Raw genomic sequence first — 23,677 nt, forward strand, 5'->3', positions numbered from 1 at the left:
AAAATAACATTAAGAACAAACAAACATCTTGCTTTGAAAGTTTTACAAACCACATGACCATTTTTCTTCAAGGTTTTGGAAGGGGCCTTTACAAGTGAAGCATCTCAAAGCTCACCTTTCATTAGCTTCATGGTAAGTCAATTTCTGAAATATTTTAAATTGCAACCTGCCCCCTTTCCCCAGAGCTCCTTCTCTCTCTTATCTGCTTTTTCTTATTTTCTCTAGGCACTGTATAATTTCCTTATGTCTCCCCCTGCTAGAGCGTGAGCTTCATGAGGGTAAAGATCTTTGCTTGTTTTGTTCATTGATGTTTCTCAGGTGCCTAGAACAGGACCAGGTGCATATAGGTGCTCAAAAAAGATTTTTGCATAAATGAATGAAATAAATAATGAATAAATGAGTGAGTGAATGAACTAAAGATAGTCTAGGGTCAGGACTGTAGTAATCCAGGATTTATACATTTTAAAATTTGAATTTTATTGCAGACACTGTCCCTTAACTTTGGCCATGTCATTTAACCTTTCTGGGCCTCTGTTTTCTCGTGTATTAAATTAATTGGTTATTTATTCACTCAATTAATGTCCGTGACACAGCTATGATCAAGAGGATACATCTCTGTATCCTCCTGCTCTCTTACATTCAAATCCTACTACCCTTGCAATCACAGAACACAGAGGCTTCAAAAGCCCCGCCTTTTCCAGCCCCGCCCACTCACCGAGCCCATATTTAGCCCCGTCCGCCACCAGTGTAGAGAAGCCCCGCCTTTCTCGTGCAGTCATCCAATGGCCAAGATACACGGCTAGGTAATTGCGAGGGAGCTTTAGCTGTCCTCTTGGTGCCTGACCAGAGTCCTGGGGAATTCCGTTCCGCCTCAGTAGTCACTTCCCCGAGTTCCCCTGCGAAATACATTATCACCCACTCCTCCAGTTTCCCTCGGAAAGGTTGGACAAGGCTCCTGAGGCCCGTCGCTGCGCTCCCTAGGAGCCCTGGGTCTTCACTGGACGAGGCGTTCGCCCCGCCGAACTCTGGGAGTGGTAGTTTTCTTCCTCCCGGTTCTTTCCAGGTACACTGGGGGGCAAGACTCATGGAACTACGATTCCCAGACGCCTGAGCGGATCTCTGGTCACGTGGCCAGTAAGGACGCGGGGCTGGTGGGCGGCGCCCGCCGGGTGCTCCGCCGCTGTCAGTGACTCTACGAGCCCGCGGGTCCCCCTTGTCCCCGAGACCCCGGCATGGTGCGCGCGGGCGCCGTGGGGACGCATCTCCCCACGTCCGGCTTGGACATCTTCGGGGACCTGAGAAAGATGAACAAGCGCCAGGTAACGGAGGCCCGCATGGGGGGCGCGCCTGGCGCCGGGGCTGGGACCGAGACCGACTGCGGTCGCGGGGAGTCAGGGCATCCCTGGTAGGGCTCCAGGAGGACAGCACCCCGCGGCTCCCGCGCCAGGCTCGTAGGCCCTGGGTTCAAATCCGCACCCACCCACGTGGGAGCACCTGTGTGTGCTGTCTTGCACTGACAAGAGCCCAACTAGGGGAGGGTAGTCGGGAAGGGGAAGAAAATGGAAATCTAGTCCTATGGATGTCAGATGTGGTTGAGAAAGCGAGGAGGGGTGACTCGGTCTTGAGTGACAGCTGTCTGCACGTAGTTAAAGGGCCACCTGGTGGAAGGGGGACCATTCTCTGTGGGGCTCCTGAGGCCTGACTACCAGAGGAATGCTGCCCGCTCGTGAAGGGGCAGAAAGGCAGGCGAAAGGAAATAGTTTCCGACAATGGGAACTGTGCACAGTGCCTCCCAGAGCGGTTTCTTCCCATCGTGAGAAGTGTTTCCCAGCCCTGCGTCGGAACTAAGCAGCTCCTTGTGCCTGGAGAGCTCAATCACTGTGGGTCGAATCAGTGTTCCGGGAGGGATTCCCGAGTCTCTAACTTGTTTGTTTCCTAATTGTAAGAATTTCTTATAATTGACTTACAATTAGTTTCAGGTATCTCTAACTTCTTTCTCAGATTCTGTCGTCTCTGCACCTTGACTCTAGGAGGCAGTTAGCGTGGCGTCTTTGGGCAGCTGGGGTTGAGTACTCCCTCTTCTGTGACTTCGGAGGAAAACTTCCTTCTTGCTCTCTCCATAGCCAGCTCTTGGCCTAGATCAGGCTTTGAATCTTTCTCTTCAACGTAAAGCAAGAGGAGTAGGGACTGGAAAGAAAGCTCTCTCCTCCAGGAAAAATGAGATTGCTTAAGCTTCCAGAGAATTTTGGGGACCTATAGGGCACACATACCATGATGGATATCAATGGATCCTAATACTTCTATTGATACTAATAATAAAGTGTGCTAAGAAAAATGGAATCTTCCTACTGAAAAGTTGTTATTGTCTTTGAAAATTGTATTAATTCTCATGATTTTGATGGCATGTTGTTTTCATTTGTCCTACCATATTGAGGAAGGAGGTGGTGCCCATGGAAGGGCACAATTTATTCCTTTGGGCATATGTTTTCTCCCCCCAAATAGAATTTCAGACCAGTGCAGTAATGTGGGAGAGTTTGGTGACTTGAATTTCATGAAATGTGTTTAGAATCTGATTGTTTCTAGGTGTGCATAGCTGGTGAGCTCCTGGGAGTGTCTGTGATTAAGATGAGTTGTGGCAGTGATTGTCACTAGCTTGAAAAACCAACAGCTAAGGTCCTGAGCATTGATACTGTCCCCAAGAAAATCCTCCAGGAAATAGAGCTTTATTTAACATGTTTCTAAAATGGTATGATTACTGATGGTTATAATGACAGATTATCAGAGAAGGCCTTGAAATGTATTAATCCCTAAGCCATTTTGAAAGATCAGCATATTCCCACTCTCAGTGATAAGGACTGTGAGTAGCTGTTGCATTGCCTGTGTTTTGCTAGTCTTCTAATTAATATTCAGAATCTCAAATCTGCAGCCTCCTGGTATTTTATTTTTTTAAAGCTTTTTCGTTTTACTTATTTCTTTTTCAAAATAGCATGCTATGACATGCTCCACCAGTCCTGGAAGTTGGCCCTCTTTTCTCTGCTGCCCCTGCTTACTATTAATGAAGGCAAGAGACACATGCAAAGACAAGGGCTCTTTGTGCAGTGAAGAGGAGAGGAAGAGATACAGCTACTAGCATATTCTGCTGCTGTGTCAGCCGGAATATCTGTTCTCAAGCATTAGTTTAAAACCCTCAGACATTGGTTATTTCATCATTGGTTGACAAAGACCGAGTGTGGGCTTGCTCTAAACTCTGCTGGGTTATTAGGTGCCAAGCATACAAGAGCACCTTCTTGTTGTTTAAGTCAGCTTGTTAGTAGTTCAATCAGAATTATGTTTCCAGATTTCAGGATTTCGGCTCTAGACGCAGATTAGTAGGTTCCTTCAAGACAGGGTGTTGGAAGTGGCATCTGTGCTTTTGCATTTAGCTTGACTGTTAGGTTTTTGTGTAATTGCCCATTTCTTTAGCAAATAAATGTCTTGCTCAAAGGAAGTTTTTTATGAAGAATTGATTTCACTTCCCCTCAATGAATATTTCAAGCATAGGAAATCATACTGGAAAATATATTCTTAGTTCCCAGTCTTTATTAGATAAATGGCAAGGTTTTATAATGTGCTTTTTTCAGGGTGGAGCCAGATGGTTTGAAAACCTCTCTGAAAAGGACAATCTCTGTAGAAAACTGAGACTTGGGGCTTTCCTAATCAGATCTGCAATTCATAATGAAACAAAGTTTGTTTATCAGACCCTTCAAGTCAGGCAGTGCAGGCGGAGACGATTCTGAGTGAATAGTGAAGAGCTTCTGCTCTAGATGGACGTGATTAGAACACGTTGACTTGGGGCAACACTTTGCCCAATACTTGAACAGTATCCATGTGGCACTCCCAGCTCCTTTTTTGTTCTCCTGGGACTTTAATCATAGTTTCATAAGTTGCTATTAACACAATAGCCAAAGAGGTTTTTAAACGATGTGTAACTTTAATTTTGAATTGGCGTTTATTTTCCTGTTTTCATTTATAACATCAAAATATCTTATTTTGATTCACTTTTTATGTCCCCACTTACAGTCAGTTATATCCTTCCTAATTACCTCAAGTTACATAATTTCACATAGGTGTAATATTAGCAAGAAACAGGTTTGAGCTCTGTATCATATCAGAATACGTTTTCATGTTGTGTCACACTCTTCAAAATGATTATTTTGATACCAAATAATATCTTTGCAACTGCACTTCCTTTCAACACTTCCCCCACCCTCAGATTTTGGAATTAGTCCATGCTCATCATAGGCATTTTAAAGAATACAGCATAGTCTAAGGAAGAAATTTTAATCCTTCATAATTCCACTGCGCTGCGATCGCTTCCGTTAGCATCCTGGGCATCTCCGTGTGTGTTTCCTAAACTGTTTCATAGTTTGTGGAGAGCCTACTACGGCCTACATTTTCTTGTTTTTGGTTCGTGCCCCTACCGGGAACCGAACCTGGGATTCTCTGGTCCATAGGCCAGTGCTCCAGCTGCTGAGCCAAACCGGCCAGGGCACAGCCTACATTTTCACTTAACATATCTGAAGTGTTTGTCATGTCACTGAAAGTTTTTATGCATTTTTTTTCTTTATTGAATTTTAGAGAGAGAGGAAGGGAGAGGGAGAGAGATAGAAACATAGATGAAAGAGAACATCAATGAGAGAGAACATCGATTGGCCTCCTCCCACATGCCCCCTACCGGGGATCGGGCCCACAACCTGAGCATGTGCCCTGACCAGGAACCAAACTGAGCATGTGCCCTGACCAGGAACCAAACGGCGATAGGTCGACACTCTACCGCCGAGCCACACCAGCCAGGCTGTATTTTGTTGTTTTTTTTTGTTATCCTCACCCGAGGACATTTCTGCATTTTTTGTTCAGACAGAGAGGGAGGGAGAGAGAGGAAGAGAGAGAGAGAGAAACATCGATGCGAAGGGACACATCAAGTGGTTGCCACCCGCACGACCAACCAGGGCCGGGGACAAACTGCAGCCAAGGTACACGCCCTTAGTGGGAACCGAACCCAGGTCTCTCTGTACCGCAGGCCGACGCTCTAACCGCTGAGCCAAACCGGCCAGGGCCAGGCTGTGTTGTTTTAAGTAGTGCAGTAACTTGATATTATTTACTCAACCATTTCTCTCTTATTGCTCATTTATTTCCTTTTCCCTGTTGTTAAAATAAGACTGGTAAATACCTTGGGCCATCACCCCTTATCTGCCTTTGTCTTAGACTGACGTCTGAGAAGTGGAATGGCGGGGCGGAGAGGAGCCTCTTGGTGCTGAATTGCTTTCTGACTGGCACGGCACCTTGCATCCCCCCACAGTGCACCTTTGCCAAGTATTAGTAGTAAAAAACCAAAACCTTTACATTTACTAGGCGGAAATAGTGGGGGCCAGGAGGGTGGAGGCAGGATTTGGTTTGAACGCTCTAAATGTTTATTCACTACTTGTATTTCTTTTCTGGACAATGAATAGTTTTAAGCTTTTACTTCTTTTTTGTCCCAAAGTAGGAAACCAGGAAAGGAAACATAATCAATCAAAAAGTAGAAGCTAGAAAAAGGATGAGAGAGTGGTAACTGACAGCCAGGAAAAGCCCAACTCCTAAGCCAGCAGTGGGGGAGATTGAGGAATAACGTCTCTTTATGCAGCGTAACCTTCAGACTCACCAACTGGCAGTTTCCTGTCTCTGGAACTGGGGATGGAGAGGAGGTGGGACCAAAATCAGTGCCATCAGATGAAAAAGCTGAGAACCAGATCCCTAGCTGTCCTCCCCACTCCCCTTGAGTTTTCCTCTCCCGGGCAGGGCCGGAAGTGCACTCCCTAGAAGGTCCTGGAGTAAGGCTGCCAGGCCTAGTGGAGGAGGTGGGTACCCGGCTGCAGGGACCGCATAGTGATGATGGAGAGACAGTGGAGGATGGAGGTCTGGGGAGAGTGAGAGCCCCGTAGGTGAGCACAAATGCCAGAAGACAGGCCCATGCTGGCAGGTGGTGGGGGGTGGGAGGTGGGTAGAGACTCGGGAATCGAGCAGTGACAGTCCCAGGTGTGTTGCTGAGAGTGGGTGGCTCAGGTGGAGGGAGAATGTCGTTGGAGATTCAGAGGTCCAGGAATTGAGATGCCAGAGTGTTGGGTGGCCATTCACATGGCTCTTCAGATCACCTGGACAACTGCAAGGATTGTGAACAATAAGACTGAGGCAGGTCCCTGAGTAATGAGCCATCTGGAGGACAGTAAGGGTAGGTGCCCCAGGGGGCTTACATTTCCAGGCATTTGTCCTCAAGGAAGAGCCTCATACTTCAGGACAAGCCCTGTGGGTCTTAACTCAGTGGTCTCACTTGGGGCAAGGTCAGCTTATAATTATATATCCACTGATGTGACTTTCCATTTATGGAAAATGTAAACATCAGCTGTTTAAAGATTTTGTTGACTTTTGAAATGTACTTTCAGATAGAGAAGAGCCTCATTGCTAAGTATTTAGGACTGGGAAGCCTCACTGGGGGCCTCTTTGGCCAGGGGCTAGGGAGTGTTCTAGGTGATCCAGCTGCGTGTGCCAGGTGCTCAGCCAGAACCCCGCACTTGCCCTGGAGCTGAGGCCCCAGCAGCAGAATTTGAGGGGCGGGAGGGACCCTTTCAGGGTTGAAGGTGCTGGGAAGTCCCAGAGAAGTGAGCAGTCTTAGTGAGGCTTTAGCAAAGCAGGTTTTTCACCGAGGGAGAGACGTGCATGGAAGGCTCATTCCATGGACAGACATGGAAACACCACCTAATTTTTCAGTCTGTGTGAGTTAATTTCACAACCCTGCATGTGTTTGTTTTTCTAAAGCAAGCGCACGTGCCGCGTAGGGTTAGCACGCTCTGCCATTGGTTTTCACTTCTGGGTTGGCCTTTCTCGTTCCAGCTTTATTACCAGGTTTTAAACTTCGCCATGATCGTGTCTTCTGCGCTCATGATCTGGAAGGGCCTGATCGTCCTCACAGGCAGCGAGAGCCCCATTGTGGTGGTGCTGAGGTAGGTCCCACAGGCGGGCATGGTAGAAAAGTCTCATTTGTTCCTACAGACGTTAGAGCTTTCACATGTTGGTGCTTGTGCACAGTGCAGACAATTTGCGTTTGTATTGTAATGTTTTAATCCATGTAAATGACAATTCATAAAATGGTATTAATGCATTATTTGTGTACAATTGATTTTTATTTATTTTTAATTAATTTATATTTGTTACAGATGTTTCTTCTTTTTTCTCCCACTGATTCCCCCCTCTCCCTCCCTCCCCGCCCTGTCCCCAGCTTTGTTGTCCATGTCCATTGTTCATGCATATAAGTTCTGTGGTTTATCTCTCCCTCACCACCCCCTCTTCTGGGGATTGTCAGTCTGTACCCCACTTCCACGTCTCTGGGACTACCCCATTCCTCAGACTGTTATGTTCATTACAAATTGATTTTTAAACAGAAGTTATTTATTTATGTATTTAATTAATTAATTTATTTATTTATTTATTTATATATTTAATCTTTATTATTGAAAGTACTACAGATGTCCCCCCCATTTTTCCCCACTGACCTCCTCCTCCCCGCTCTTACCCCCTCCTGCTTTCCCCAAACTATTGTCTGTCCATTGGTTATGCATATTGCATATAAGTTCTTTGTTTTATCTCTTTCCAACCCATTCACCCCCGCTTCCCTCTGAGGTTTGTCAGAAAAGAAGTAATTTAAAACTGTTACTTGATTGTGCCAAACAGGCAGGGGGTAGATTTCCCTAGTGCCTGGCAGACAGTCTAGTATTCTGTACAAAGTCAGCCAAGGGGAAAAACTTGGTCAGTTTGAAACTGAATAACGATGTTTGGGAGCAGGTAGGTGCTTCAAGATGCCCTCTGAGTGTGCCTTAGATCACTGGGTCTTGCGGCCGGCGGGGATGGAGCCCCTGTGTTCTACAGGTGGCACAGTGGGCTATACGGTGATGGGGAGGGTCACAGTGGGCCGGTGCACCTCCAAGACCAGCACACAGTGTTCTGGCTCCCGAGCCAGCGCCCTTTCCTCCACTGGGCCCCGCCGCCATGCCATGGGGCTTCCGCCATGGCCCCAGCTTCACCAGCTGCCCCTGTGTGGCTGGCCAAGGGGCTCCTTCTAGAGATACAGCGTGTGCATACATTTAGGGGCCCTAGGAAAGCATAGGGGCCGCCGATTCACTGGTGTTCACTCTGCCCCACGAGGGCCCCGGGGCCCGGGTGGTAGGTTAGGAAGGAACAGGGGCCCAAGCTCATGGATTCCAGACCCCTTAGCCTGGCAGCCTCACTTTCTGTACCTTATGTGAGGCTTCCTGGCAAGATGCTATCGGAAGGGTGGATTTTTTTTTTATCCTCACCCGAGGACATTTTTCCATTTTTTGCACAGACAGAGTGGGAGGGAGAGAGAGGAAGAGAGAGAGAGGGAAACATCGATGTGAAAGGGACACATCAAGTGGCTGCCACCCGCACGACCAACCAGGGCCGGGGACAAACTGCAACCAAGGTACATGCCCCTAGCAGGAACCGAACCCGGGTCTCTCCGGACCGCAGGCGGACGCTCTAACCGCTGAGCCAAACCAGCCAGGGCGGAAGGGTGGATTTTATGGCTTTTAAAAAAAGAAGAAATTAAAACCTCAAATTTATTTTTATTTATTCTTTAATTTCTAATTTTTTATTAAATTTATTGGGGTGACATTGGTTAATAAAATTATATAGGTTTCAGGGGTACAATTCTATAATGCATCATATTGTATTGTGTGCTCACCACCCCAAGTCTAGTCTCCTTCCATCACCATGTATCCCCCTCTACCCTCTCCTTCCCCCACCTCCCTGTCCCTCTGGTAGTCACCATGCTGTTGTCTGCCTATAGGTGTTTGTTTTTGTTTTGTTTTTTTGCTTAATCCCTTCAACTACCCCCTCTGACAGCTGTCAGTCTGTTCTCTGTATCTACAAGTCTGTTCCTATTTTGTTTGTGAGTTTATTTTGTTCATTAGATTCCATATAAAAGTGAAATCATACAGTACTTGTCTTTCTCTGACCGAAACCCTCACGTTTAGACGGGCCCTCTCCCTGAACAGAGAGGCAAGCTTACCGGGGGCTTGCATCTCACAGTCACGTTGGGCAGAGCCAAGACCAGAATTGAGATGTTCTGCCTCTTCTTAAATCATACACACACACTTGTACAGAGAAATTGTTGTGAAATTGCAGTTCGTAGGGACTTTTTTCTGAAGCATCCTTTGCATTTCCAGAGCAATTTGGTTTGTCAACATAAACTACTGACAGTACAAGAGATGTGTGACCTTGGGGGACACTGACCTTGGGGGAATGCCTGGCCCATGAAGAAAGCAGGTGTAAATTGATATTAGTGAGATGTTTCACAGGACTGCTTTCCTTATGGGCCACGACAGTGGCTGTTGGTGCCTGACTCCAGCGCCCCCGTCCTGCCTCGGAGACCTGTCCCGGAGCCATCTCTCCAGCCCGATTCCTGCCTGTTCCCATGGACCGAGGTGGCTTTCGAAACACATCTCCCCTGTGTGTCTTCAGGATTGTGTTGAAAGAGGGAGGATGAAGCAGTAGGTGACGAGATTATCTCAAGCATTTTAGTCATCATTCTTTAAAAGAAGACAAAACCCTGAAGCAATTACGTTTTATTTTCAGAAGACAACAAAATAAACTTCCATGTTGGGGAACAAAAACCCCAAATTTGTTTTTACTCAGATGATTTCTTTTTCTTACCCTCTTAATCGTTTGTGTTTCTAGCCCTTTTTTGGTCAGATTTATTTCGATCGCTACACCAGTCACCATACTGAATGTCACTGGTTTCACGTAAACATAAACACATTAGCCCGGCTGGTGTGGCTCAGTGGTTGAGCGTCGACCCATGCACCAAGAGGTCACCGGTTCGATTCCCGGTCAGGGCACATGCCCAGGCTGTGGGCCTGATCCCCAGTGGGGGGCATGCAGGAGGCAGCTAATCGATGTTCTCTCTCATCGATGTTTCTGTCTCTCCCTCTCCCTTTCCCTTTCTCTAAAAATCAATAAAGAAAAAAATTTTTTTTAAATAAATAAAAATAAACACATCAGCAGGTACTTAGCAACAGGCCAGTCTCCACTGTGTTTCTTCCTGCTGCTGACAAGCTTCAGGTCAGCTACTTCCACGGTGAACCCACGTTTTCCTTTAACGCTCCTGTCTCTTCACTAACGTGGTTCATTCTCCTCCTTCCAGCCCTCAGCAGACCCACTCTGCATCGTTTGCATGGCCCTGCATGGCTGTGTATCTGGGTCTTACTTATTTTCTCATGCATTAAACAGAGCATGAGCATATGTCAAATGGATTGTTTTGATCATTTCAGCATCCACTAGATTACAACTGACTGAATCCAGTAAAGATTTTTGACATGGGTTTACACCGGTATGTGGGATTATTTATTGACCTCCACATCAAAAATGTTGGTTAGAATTGCGCTTTTTGTGAATATGGTTGACAGGATGATGCTGCAGGAGTCAGAAGTCTTAGGTTTGAATTTTGTCCCAACCCTCAGCTTGGCTGGCAGATAGCTTGTCCTCCTAAGTGCATTTTGTTTGTTTCTCATTCCTTGAACAAGTAAGTGTGTCCTATGTGCTGGGGATACACCATAACGTGGGAGAATTGTCCTCAAGTATTACCAGCTTGCAGTCTGCAGGTCCGAGTGAAAATAGGAATGTGTTTGTAATGTGGACTTTTTTAAGGTTAAACACTGGCCTTTTTCAGACTTAAATCCAAGAAGAAGTGATGTCCTTTCTCACTGAATGTTATCACCTCGCACAGTCAGAAGGAAACACTGTGGCTTGTTTTAAAGCTCATAGACCTATTGAACTATTGATGAAAATTGAAACTCTAATTCATTATTGTGAATTTGAATGTTCACCTTGTGACTCTAGAGTAATTCAGATGTTATTTTGTGTTTCTTTCTAGTGGCAGTATGGAGCCAGCGTTTCACAGGGGTGACCTGCTGTTCCTAACAAATTTCCGGGAAGACCCTATTAGAGCTGGTGAAATCGTCGTTTTTAAGGTCGAAGGACGAGACATTCCAATAGTTCACAGAGTAATCAAAGTTCATGAAAAGTAAAGAGGCTTTACTTCTTCTCGGTGTTGTTTTGTACATTTTTGGTAGACTGTTTTAATAGTTGATGAGAAAGTGCCAAAGCACTGAATTATATTCCTAGTTCTGCCATTTACTAGTTGGGTGACTTTGGTCCTGCTACTGCGTCTGCAATGTAGGGATGATATGCTTTACCCACAGTAACTCACAGGTGATCATGAGAGTTAAGGAACTGACATTCACGAAAGAACTTGAACACAGTAAGGTGGAATGTATTATGCATAATACTCGTTATTTGAAGGAGTCCCAAAGAAAATCAAATCCCACTGTAACAGGATTATTCCGATATGAGAATTATTTTCTGAAATACAGAAAGCTAAAAAGTCCTTTCCCCTGCTCATCCTGTGATTCGATCCTTGCATATCCTACACTAATTCTCCCCTCACCCCCACACGTAGCCTTTTCTTTCCTTTAATGCCAGTGGAGACTTACTAAGACCCCCTCCGAGAGCAAGAAACAATTGTTCCAGCTCAATTACATTAAGTTCCCATGAGTGACTACAGTCACATGATTAGTGAAAATGTTACATTTTATATACTTGGCTATTCATTTACCCTTATGTAGGCTTAGTGCAACATTGTTACCTGCATGAGTTAGGGAATGAAGTTTAGGTTTGTGTATTTGTGTTTTTAATGGCGCCTTTCTCACCCCCGGTCTTCATTCACTGCTTCCAGGTTCGCCAAAGATGCTGATACTTAAAAATATTCGCTTCAGCCCTGGCCGGTTTGGCTCAGTGGTTGGAGTGTTGGCCTGCGGACCAGAGAGTCCCAGTTTCGGTTCCTACTAGGGGCACGTACCACACACACACACACACACTATATATATATAATTTAGGACAGTTTCTAAAGATGAGAAACTGTTCAGAGTGGAGGAAATAACCATGACTTGCTGTACTTTGCATGGATTGTGAGTGGCTGCCCAGATTTTTATCCTCATGACTTCCTTTATAACCATGGCCTCAGGTCAGCGTGCTCCTTCTGGCGTGGTTTCAAATCTTTGTGGGCTTTAAAGCTTGCATCAAATTATAATGGTACTTTTTTTTTTTTTATAGCTATAGAATGCTGGAATATTGTGTTGCTGGTGTCAAGGCTACGTAAGCACCAGTTTAGAATGTTTAAAATCAATCCCATGTGTCTCTTTAACACATTGGTTTGATGCCACGTGTGATTCCTGTTTCTTTGTGAACTGGATTTTGCACCACTTTGCTCAGTGGTGAAGGAAGTGCCGCCCTAACACATTCTGCATTTTCAAGAAAAGTAAGTTTGAGGAGAGGGAAGCACACTTGCATCTGACTTACTCTGAGCCAGACCTGTGTGATCTGAGATCAGATTTATGTCTAGAGTGAAGAGGAACAGAACCCGTGTTGACAAGTTGGTCCGGCAGGACTAAGAAAGAGTGGAGACAGTTGCTGGAAGCTAATCATCACCTTACCAGTGCCCTTGTGCTTTGCTGTGCTTTTGGTTGTCAGGGTAACGTGAGTGTTTTAGAATTAAGTCTATAAAATGGTCATTAGATTTGAGCTTTAGTTGAATGGTTATCTGTAAGCAATCATCTTAGACCAAGAAAGAGCAGGTTATCTTAGACTGCTTTTGTAAATGCCCATATCTGACTATAAAGTGTCGGATAAACTAATTCTTTCTAATGCTGTTGTGCTGAGAATAATTGTTGAAAGGACATTATTTTGCTTTCCAGAGATAATGGAGACATCAAATTTCTGACTAAAGGAGATAATAACGAAGTGGATGACAGAGGCTTGTACAAAGAAGGCCAGAACTGGCTGGAAAAGAAGGACGTGGTGGGAAGAGCCAGAGGGTGAGGCTTAACGTTTCAGTCACCTAGAAGATTCAGAAACCAGAAACATGTTTAGAACAGAGACTAACTAAGATAACAGGGTCATTTACTGTAAACAGTGTATGTCAGGAGGGCTGAACAGTTCCAGTTTGTATTGTGATAACAAAATAAAACCCAGAACCGACCCAGGACCTCACATCTAAAGCTGAGTACAAGTGTGTTATCTATGTCATGGGTTTGATTCTGCTTTTGAAATAATTCCTCACCTGGAGAGTAGTTATTTGTGGGTCTTAAATAACAGTTACAAGAAATCATCTCAGAGATAACAGCTGTTTCACACCTTGGTGGGTTGTTTGATACTTCCTGCCCCTGTATGCATAAGTAGTATATAATTATACATAGGAGAATTTGCTTATTTTTTACCCAACAGGAAGTTGGAAATAGCTTTCAGTGTCAAATCTACATCTATATCTTTTTAAATGGCTACATGCGGTTCCCCTGAGAATCATGACTTATTTAACTAACATTCTTTTGGTGGATGTTTAGATGATTTCCTGTTTTTCACTATTAAAAACAGTTCTGTGATAAATACTTTTATAGTCTTCTTTGCATAATTGTTCCACCAATGAGTTCTGCTTCTAATTGACAACACACAGTGTATCCTCTTATTAGAAAACCAAGAAAAAAGGCAACTCTTCCTTTCTTTTGGTGACCCTTTTATGTCTAATCCTTGTTAGAAATGCCTTTTTTAAAATCTTATGAGCCCTGGCTGGTTTGGCTCAGCAGTTAGAGCGTCGGCCCGCGGTCCAGAGAGACCCGGGTTCAGTTCCCGCTAAGGGCACGTACCTCGGTTGCAGTTTGTCCCCGGCCCTGGTCGGTCGTGCGGGTGGCAGCCACTCGATGTGTCCCTTTTACATCGATGTTTCTCTCTCTCCTTCCCACCCTATCTGAACAAAAAAATGGAAAAATGTCCTCAGGTGAGGATAACAAAAAAAATCTTATCTAAATCCCACCAGCTGTGTGAGGCTGAAGAGCACTGGTTACCATCTTCTGAGATTCAGCTTTATGCATCAGATTGCAATTTAAGGCCCTTTTCCATCCCCTTTCTCTCTCTGCTCCCCCTTGAACCATTTTACTCTATTGCATTTCCAATAGAAATGTGGGAGACGAGAGAGACTTCCAGTTGGCCAGTCCTGTATTTTTAGAAACTCTGACTAGGCTTTGTATAGTGGGAGCGCAAAGCCTCTGATTCAAAGAAGACTGGAGGGGACAACAGGTGTGCTCCCTTGTTTCCATGAGTGACATTCGTTTTGTCTGCATACACGTCGGCCAGCCTGTGCTCTGAGCCTTCTCTCTGAGGCCATAGTCCTGTTTGGGTGTGAGCTGTGAGCTTCACCTGGGTTTGTATTCACTGCCCAATGCTGAAAAGCACTGTGGAATGAAAATGGTGATGATTCTAGAGGAAACTAATTACTCACGTACTTGAAGCGCTTTCTCTAACACAGTTCTTAGAGAGACTATCTGAATCTTACTTTGGTACTAAAAAATGAAAAACTAGGTCGATGAAAGGTGCCCATCCCATCTGTACGAGTGGCTCAGTTCTGTTTTACTTCTGTCCCGGTGAATGCGCAGTGGAGATGAGTAGCATCTGTAGCCGAACCCATGTGCCTGCCGAAAACCTGTCCTGGCTGTTAGCTCCGGTGCTTCTTACTAAGAAAGCCTTTGAGATGGCAGCGACCTGCTGGGACAGCCCCGCTCGGTCCACTCCCCAGCAGGATGTGTTCCTAAGACTGAGATACGGTGTTGTCAAAGGTTGCTTCATATTACAAGCATTGTTGACATCTCTGGCTTTTTATCTCAAAATTTAGGTTTTTACCATATGTTGGTATGGTCACCATAATAATGAATGACTATCCGAAATTCAAGGTAGGAATTTATGTGTGTCTGTCTTTTAAAAAAAATATTGGAGCTTCTTACCACACAGCTATAAAGACGCAGTTCGTTTAAAATGTTTTGCTAGTTCTTTTTTCTGCAGAGTATTGTTAACTACAAATTAAGATAATCATTCAAGTATGTATTTTAAATAGCTACTTTCATCTTTTATGTTCATAGTGTGTTAAAAAATGGCATGTATATGTTTGTTGCTTTTCATTATAGAACTATTTAAAGAAACCAAAAAAGTACAATAAATGCAGTAGTGATTTCCCAACGTCAGTGAAAATGGTGTCTCTATTTTTTAAAAACCACTTGAAAAACAATCAGAAACCTACGCAAAATGAGCAGTGCATTAGCTGTTTGTTGGGGTTGGATCCTTAGTCCTTCCATCGATTTTGGGGTTTTTAACCGTAACGTGGCATTGAGCAGCTAATGTGGAGAACAAGGCAAGGGGAGGAGGTCACCTTTTGATTCTGTACTGAACAGCCTTCAGCTGAACACATTTACAAACCAAATTTCTCTGTGGACCTTGCAGTAATTTTCCATTCTGTTTTCTTTGCAGTATGCTCTTTTGGCTGTAATGGGTGCATATGTGTTACTAAAACGTGAATCCTAAAGTGAGAAGCAGTTCCTGGGACCCAGATTGAAATGAATTCTATTGAAAATGAGAAAAACTAATATATTTGAAATGTTCCACTTTCTGTATAAAAGGGAAACACTGTGGAGACGTTTGTGTCTTGTCCAAATAAATGATTCATCAGGAAAGACTGTTCTCTTTCGTGGGCTCTGATTTGAAACCGTTCAGTCTACCTGCCCCTGGTGGTGGTCGTTCTGTTCCGAGGGTGAGGGTCTGCACCCCCTCAGGAAGCAGGCAGGCCACTTGTGGGCCTGCTAGCAGGGACAGCGCATTGTCCCCATGACACAGTTGCAATGTCTGAGTTTCAAAAATGAAATTGTTTGCATAACATAGTAGCATTTCAGGGGGAAACAAACAAGCCTTGAAAAGAGTTGGTTTCTTATTTATCAAAGTAGAATGTGATCATTCGTAAAGCCTACAACTGTTTCTGGAAGGAAAGATGGTCTGATACATCTTGAGATGGTTGGATACATTATTTGAAAGTATAGAAACAGTGTACACTCCTTTGAAAACTGCATGAAGCACAAAAGGGCAGAAGGGCCTGTCCCTCTCCCCAGGTTCCCGGCGTCTCCGCAGTGAGTTCGTTGGCATCACATAGAGTTCATCATGAATGTGTTTATCAGGCACTTCTGTCCCAGTCCCGTGGAGTTTGCAGCCAAGGGGGAGGAGCGGATAGTAAACCGACACGTGACTTCAGGAGTGACAGTGGCTGTGAGGAAAGAAAGTGGGGTCAGCAGGCAGGGGGAAAAGCTGATCCTGCTTTCCACAGGGCAGGGAGACCTCCGGGGGAGGGGCGTCGGCAGAGTGGAGAGAAATGAGAGGAAGCGACGGGGAGGGCGTTGCAGCAAACGAGGCCCCGCAGGGAATGTCCTCCAGCCTCAGGCCTGGCTGCAGCCCTGCAGGTGCTGACTGGACAGTGGTGAGGCCTGAGTCCGCATCCCCAGCACCCCAGGGAGTGCTGAGCCCTGGGCCTGGACCCCGCTGCGCAGCAAAGTCCAGAGGAGGACAAGGAGGCCGGCAATGTGTTCAAGCACACTCTTCAGTTTCACAAAAATGGTCTCTCTTCACTGAACAGTAAGAGGCGACATCCTTTCAGTGAGAATTCCCAAGTCTGCCCCGCTCTCTGAGGTCTGTCCAATTCCGATCTGGGAGGTGGAAAACCCTTAAAACCATCTGCTCACCCACGGGCCTGGAGCAAGTTCCTCAACTTCCCGCAACCTTGGCGGAGGGCCTGAAGGACACGTCCCTCCCTGGCTGTCCTGAGTAGTAAGTAGATAATTCACGGTGCTCGACACGCATGCGCAGGGCTCCATCACGTCCCCACTGGCGGGTCTGGGTTCTGTACACCACGCCGGAAGCTCTGCGCGGGGCCTTCGGAGGGAGGCGCCCCTGATGTGGCGAAGGACCAGCAGGAGTGATCCGCAGGAGGCGGCTTGCCAGGTCATCCTTTATCTCTGCTAAAATAGGCTATTACAGCCATAATGACCCTCCTCCTGCTGAAATCAGCAAAGTGAAAGAACAAAAATTGACAGGATACTTTCTAAAAACATTATTCTCTTGTGCCCTTTAATAAACTCTTTTCTTAAGGAAAACAGATTTTTCTTCCTTTAACTATAAATGGAATTTTAAAATGTTGGGTCAAAACTTGATTATTTTATCATCTTCCCGGGTTTTCTGTAGTTGGTTAAGATAAACTTCTAAGAAGCTCCTAATGGGGTGAAGCTTTTTGGTAATTCTCTGCACATGCCTAACATTCTGAGATAAGTTTTACGAAGACACCTAGGAGCCCTAATTCGGTTCAGCCGGTGACATTTACTTGTGGCTGCTTAGAAAGTGCCATCTCTTTTGGCCTCTCAGATCCTACTGGTCCTTAGAAGTGAAAATGAGGGAAGTTAATGCTGGATCGAAGTTCCTTCAGCTGGGGGCCCAGAGGCAGCCTCTGGAGCGAACCAGCCAGGTGTGTACCCGCACAGACAGACAACTGCAGCGTCCAAGTCGCAGCCAAGAACCTCTTGCTGCGAGCCCTCCTAGGCTCCCGTGACACACCTTCCTCACGTGGCTGGGCAACTGCTTTCCACAGCAGCTTACAAACATCAGTGTAGACGGTGTGTGGTGGACACTGGCCGAACAAGTGATACCTGCTGAGAAGGGAGAAGGCAGTGTAAGGTCGGGTGCGAGGGTCTCAAGGTGCCACCTGGTGTAGGGACAGAAGCCACGTTTCTGCTCACGGGCCTCTCAGTGGTAGGAGAGGACACTTAGGAAGTTCAGTGGTGTTTGTTGTACTGTGTTTAAGAACGGTTTAGGTTCCCATCATAAACTGGAGTCTCTACTCTGGGAATAAACTTCAGTTTCTTAAAAAGGTTAGTGGTGGAGCCCTGGCCAGCTTGGCTCAGCAGTTAGGGCGTCGACCCGCGGACCAAAGAGTCTCAGGTTTGATTCTGGTCAAGGGCACGTACCTCAGTTGCAGTTCGATCCCTGGCCCTGGATGGGGTCATGTGGGAGGCAACCAATCAATGTGTCTCTCTCACGTCGATGTCTCTCTCTTTCTCCCCCTCTCCCTTCCTCCCACTCTATCTGAAAATCAATGGAGAAATATCCTCGGGTGGGGATTTAAAAAAAAAAGGTTAGTGGTGGAGCCTCTGATTTCCCAGGCCACAGGCCTTAGTCCTGCCCTTTCCCCTTTGACAATGAACGCGTGGGTCTTATGTAGAGACTGGACACACAGCTTCAAGCATGTGTGTGAAAGCACACACACACATGCGCGCGCGCACACACACACACACTGCCACTGGCAGATTGCGGGCTCCAACTGCTTCTCTAAAAGCGTTGGACCTGCCCTGGCCGGTTTGGCTCAGCGGTTAGAGCGTCGGCCTGCGGTCCGGAGAGACCCGGGTTCGGTTCCCGCTAAGGGCATGTACCTCGGTTGCAGTTTGTCCCCGGCCCTGGTTGGTCGTGTGGGTGGCAGCCACTCAATGTGTCCCTTCACATCGATGTTTCCCTCTCTCTCTCTTCCTCTCTCTCCCTCCCACACTGTCTGTACAAAAAATGGAAAAATGTCCTCGGATGAGGATTAAAAAAAAAAAGCGTTGGACCTGCCACTGTCCCCAGCGAGGCAGGGCAAGCGGCACTGCTGTGAGGGGCCGGAGGCCGGGCTGCAGGACAGGACAAGGTCTGAGACCGTCAGCCAGGGCAGCGAGCCCAGCATCTGCACTTTGTACACTCGCCTTGGGGACTCACACGCAGCCAGGCTGAGAGCCACCGAGAAGCATCGGCACCTGAATCAGTTGGGAGTAAACATGATTAGGATGCCTGATTGTTCGTCTCTTCTCATTTTCCTGGCAGCAGTTTCAGATTGTACGATAGGAAGGAATCAGAAACATGCCATGTCTGTGTACCGCCCTTTCACCACCATCCCCCACACCAACCGATACTGACTCTTATTATCTGTCATCTGGTTTCTGCTCCAGCAACTACCTCCCCAGACGAAGTCGTCCTCGGCCCAGCTCACAGGACATCAGCTGAGTCTCATCCTGAAATTCTGGCAGAGAGCCTCCACTCCGACTAGTTTGGTTCAGCAGGTTCCCTCAGTTTCCAGCGAGAGGCATGAGGTGGGGTGGCCGGCAGTGGAAATAGGAATTTGGGGTCACACTGAGGGTTAAGCCCTGTTCCACCTACCACATGTGTGGTCTGTCACCACTCAACTCAGTTTCCTTATCTCCAGAATTAGTGTCAAGGCAGGTCACAAATTTATTAGATGCTCAATTTTTTGTGGTGGTTGTTTTTACACTTTTTTTGTTAATCCTCACGGGAGGGTATTTTTTCCATTGATTTTTAGAGAGAGCAGAAGGGAGGTGAGGGAGAGAGAGAGAAAACTTGATGTGAGACACATCGATTGGCTGCCTCCTACATGCACCCCAGTGGGGCAGATCAAACCTGCCACCCAGGCACGTGTCCTTGACCAGGAATTGAACCTGTGACCCCTCAGCGGCTGCACTGGCCAGGGCTAGATGCTCAGTTTTAATCAAATACCTAGAACTCGACCCTTTCTTCCTCAAGATCACTTGAGTGTGAATATATAGAGTGTATTTATTTTTCAAACATCCCAATCCTCTTCGACTTTATCATCTTTGGCCATGAAATTACACCTATGTTTTCTCTGAATTTTTAATCTGCTTCCCTACATTGTTGCAGACAGATCTATGATGTATGTTTTCCCCTGGAGAACCTGCTTTTAGCTGCACGAAGCTTCGGGATGATGTCAGAGAGCAGAGGACCCCTTACACTTGACCTGCTTTCAGTCGTCACCCCAACACAGTCCCCCCTGTGCCTCTTGCCAGGTCAGTGGCTCCCCCACAGATGGTTATCGCTTGCTGTACGGCAGGCTTTTTTTTTTAACAGACTTTATTTTTTAGAGCAGTTTCGGGTTCACAGAGAAATCGAGTATAAAGTAGCAGAAGTTCCCACATACTCCCTGTCCCCGAAAGACACAGCTGTCAACATCGATGTCCCTCACTATCAACGACCGCAGCACACTAGTACATTTGTTATAGTTATGAACCTTAGTGACAGGTCGTGATCACCCGAAGTCCATGGTTTACATCAGGGTTCACTCTTGGTGGTGTACATTGTGTGGGTTTTGACAAATGAACAATGACATGTGTTCACCCTTGTCGTATCACACGGAGTAGTTTCACTGTCGTAAGACTCCTCTGCTCTGCCTTTCAGCCTCCCACCCACACGTCTGGCAACTACTGTCTCCGCAGCTAGCCTTTTCTAGACTGTCGTATAGTGGGAGTCACTCGTATGCAGCCTTTCCAGACTGGCTTCTTTCACTTAGTAACATGAATTTACGTTCCCTCCATATCTTTTCATGTCTTGATAGCCCTTCTTTTTTAGCACTGAGTAATATTCCACTGTATGGATGTGTCACAGTTCATCCATTCACCTACTGAAGAACATTTTGGTTGCTTCCAAGTTTTGATCATGAATAAAGCTGCTATAAACATCCATGTACAGGTTTTTGTTTATTTATTTTTTATCCTCACCCGAGGACATTTTTCCATTTTTTGTTCAGGTAGAGTGGGAGGGAGAGAGAGGAAGAGAGAGAGAGAGAGAAACATCGATGTGAAGGGACACATCGAGTGGCTGCCACCCGCACGACCGACCAGGGCCGGGGACAAACTGCAACCGAGGTACGTGCCCTTAGCGGGAACCGAACCCGGGTCTCTCTGGACCGCAGGCCGACGCTCTAACCGCTGAGCCAAACCGGCCAGGGCCCATGTACAGGTTTTTGTATGGACATGTTTTCAATTCCTTCGGGTAAACACTAAGGGTCACGCGGTAAGAGTATACTTAGCTTGTAAGACACCACGCTGCCCTCCGAAGTGCCCGCACCATTTGCACTCCCCTCGCATGACTGCGGGTTCCCGCTGCGCCACAGCCTCCCCAGCATCGGTGCGGCAGTGTCCCGGGCTCTGCCGTTCTCACAGGTGTAGTGGTAGCCATTGCTGTTTTGTTTTGTTTTATTTTAATTTAATTTAATTTAATTTATTTATTTCCCCCCCAGCTGTATTAGCCTCTTGATTCTTTTGGTACACTCTTCCAGTTAACTACTCGTTTGTAGGTGATGACATGTCTAAGGAATCCACTTCAGATGTTGGCTCTGCAGTGAGCATGGTCTTTCTCTTTACTTCAACTCAGAATTAAGACTTTTGATCCTTGTTTTTTATATTCCAGTCTCGGAAGTAGTTTTCACTGTTGAAGTTATCTGAAGACAGTCTATGCTTTATAGCAGTGGTCTACAACCAGGCTCTAGCTTCTCCGGGAACACTACACAGGACAGATTTAAATATGTATTAAACTAAGAGGCGTTCTCTCAAATGAGTCTAAATGCATTTTATTTTTAGACATCCTACATGACATGTTTGTTTTTTTATCCTCACCCGAGGACATTTTTCCATTCTTTTGTTCAGATAGAGTGGGAGGGAGAGAGAGGAAGAGAGAGAGAGAGAAACATCGATGTGAAAGGGACACATCGAGTGGCTGCCACCCGCACGACCAACCAGAGCCGGGGACAAACTGCAACCGAGGTACGTGCCCTTAGCGGGAACCGAACCCGGGTCTCTCCGGACCGCAGGCGGACGCTCTAACCGCTGAGCCAAACCGGCCAGGGCGACATGTTTTTTCTTAAAAACAATGCCACCACTCCAAATAAACCAAGGTCAGAATAAATGAAGATCTCAAGATAGCGTCCTTCCCATTTGTCCTAGTCCTGGTGTGTGGATGAAAGGCAGCAGCCAGTTATGCTGACAGGTGATAGATCCAAATTGCCAAACGGTGTTAACATTTTTCCATTTCTAAACCATCCTTAAAGAAAATCCTATATGGGGGCACATCATCCTCACGGTGGTCCAGCAGAGCAGCCCTGCCATCTGGATGCATGTTCTCACTGATAAAGAACTGGTAGTTTTTGAAATTAGCAAGGATGTGCTTGATTTGTCCTGCAGCTCCTGCCATAAAAGCCTTTACTCTTTCTGGTCTCAGTTCTTCAAGTTTCTGTTTGATTGATTTCATGTCATCTTTGATGTGCTTCTTGTAGGCTTCTTTTGTGAAGCTTGTTTCCTGCAAATGATGGTTCGTGACAATATCCACACCAGTGATTACAGTGCTGTCAGTACCTTCACCTTCGGGGCCTTAACCGGAGGCATTTCCACCAATGAGCAAGTCGTCAGTGTTACCCTCTGTCCTACACCTCCAGGCACAGCCTGTCTATGATCTCCCGGATCTTGTGGATGTCGGAGAACATCTCATCAGGGCTGATGAGGTCCCGGTAGATGATCATGACGGCGGCTGGAAGGAGAGGACAGAGGCGCTGCCTTAGCAGGAGCCGGGAGCTCGGAGCTAGCACCGTGCAGCAGCGGGAGCAGCGCACAGGGGGAGGGGGCAGGGGGTGGGGGGAGGGGGCAGGGGGTGGGGGGAGGGGGCAGCGGGCAGGGAGGGGGAGAGGGGGCAGCGGGCGGAAAAGCCCCCATTGCTGTTTTAATTTGCATGTCCCCAATGACATGATAGGGAGCACTTTTCATAACTTATCTGCCACTGATACATCTTCTTTGGTGAGAGGTCTGTTAAGGTCTTTGGCCCATTTTAAAATCGGGTTGTGTTTTTATTATTGAGTTTGAAGCGTTCTTTATATATTTTGAACAACAGTTCTTTATCAGATACATCTTTTGCAAGTATTTTCTCCCAGTGTGGCTTGTCTATTTCTCTTGACTTTGTCTTTCCCTGAGCAGAAGTTTTTCATTTTAATGAAGTCCAGCTTATCAATTGTTTTTTTCATGAATTATGCCTTGGGTGTTGTATCTGCAAAGACATTGCCATACCCAAGGTCATCTAGATTTTTCTCCTGTGGTATCTTCCAGGACTTTTACAGTTTTGCATTTTACACTTAGGTCTATGGTCCTTTTAGAGTTAATTTTTATAGAAGTTGAAAGGCTGTGTCTAGATTTACATTTTTGCATGTGGCCGCTCAGTTGTTTCAACACCAGTTGTTGTTGTTTTTAATCCTCACCTGAAAATATTTTTTTCATTTATCTTCAGAAAGAGTGGGAGGGAGAGAGAGAAACATCGACTGGTTGCCTCTCATATAACCCCAGCCAAGGCCTGGGACCGAACTGCAACTGAGGTAAGTGCCCTTGACCGGAATCGAACCCGCGACTCTTTGGTCTGCAGGCCGACACTCTAACCGCTGAGCCAAACCGGCCAGGTCAACACCATTTGTTTTGAAAACCCTATCTTTGCCCCATTATATTGCCTTTGCTACCTTTTCAAAGATGAGCTGACTGTATTTTTTTTTTTCTTTATTGATTTTTAGAGAGAGAGGAAGGGAAAGGGAGAGAGAAATAGAAACATCGATGAGAGAGAACATTGATTGGCTGCCTCCCGCATGCCTTCCCAGTGGGGATCAGACCCACAACCTGGGCATGTGTCCTGACCGGGAATCGAAATGGGGACCTCTTGGTGCATGGGTCAACTCTCAACCCCTGAGCCACACCGGCCCGGCGAGCTGGCTGTATTTATGGGGGACTGTTTCTGGGCTCTCTACTCTGTTCCATTGATCCATTACTCTGTTCTCTCCCCAGTGTCACACGCCCTGATCGCTGTAGCT

The 23,677-nt window shown here is 46.2% G+C and overlaps 1 protein-coding gene and 1 pseudogene across 1 annotated transcript; one reads left to right on the top strand and one right to left on the bottom strand.

Annotated features, from left to right (window-relative positions):
• The first annotated feature begins 1,152 nt into the window (after positions 1–1,152).
• On the top strand, positions 1,153–15,637 carry SEC11C (SEC11 homolog C, signal peptidase complex subunit). Its single transcript, XM_036244793.1, has 6 exons — positions 1,153–1,319; positions 6,907–7,016; positions 10,964–11,113; positions 12,843–12,962; positions 14,810–14,867; positions 15,439–15,637. Exons 1-6 carry the CDS (start codon positions 1,233–1,235, stop codon positions 15,490–15,492), a joined length of 579 nt encoding a protein of 192 aa, XP_036100686.1. The 5' UTR covers positions 1,153–1,232; the 3' UTR covers positions 15,493–15,637.
• Positions 15,638–21,852: 6,215 nt separating this feature from the next.
• Positions 21,853–22,363, bottom strand: LOC118618990 (annotated as a pseudogene).
• Between the last annotated feature and the right edge of the window lie 1,314 nt (positions 22,364–23,677).

Source organism: Molossus molossus, unplaced genomic scaffold (genome assembly GCF_014108415.1).
Source record: "Molossus molossus isolate mMolMol1 unplaced genomic scaffold, mMolMol1.p scaffold_m16_p_6, whole genome shotgun sequence".
In the NCBI taxonomy this organism is placed as follows: domain Eukaryota; kingdom Metazoa; phylum Chordata; class Mammalia; order Chiroptera; family Molossidae; genus Molossus; species Molossus molossus.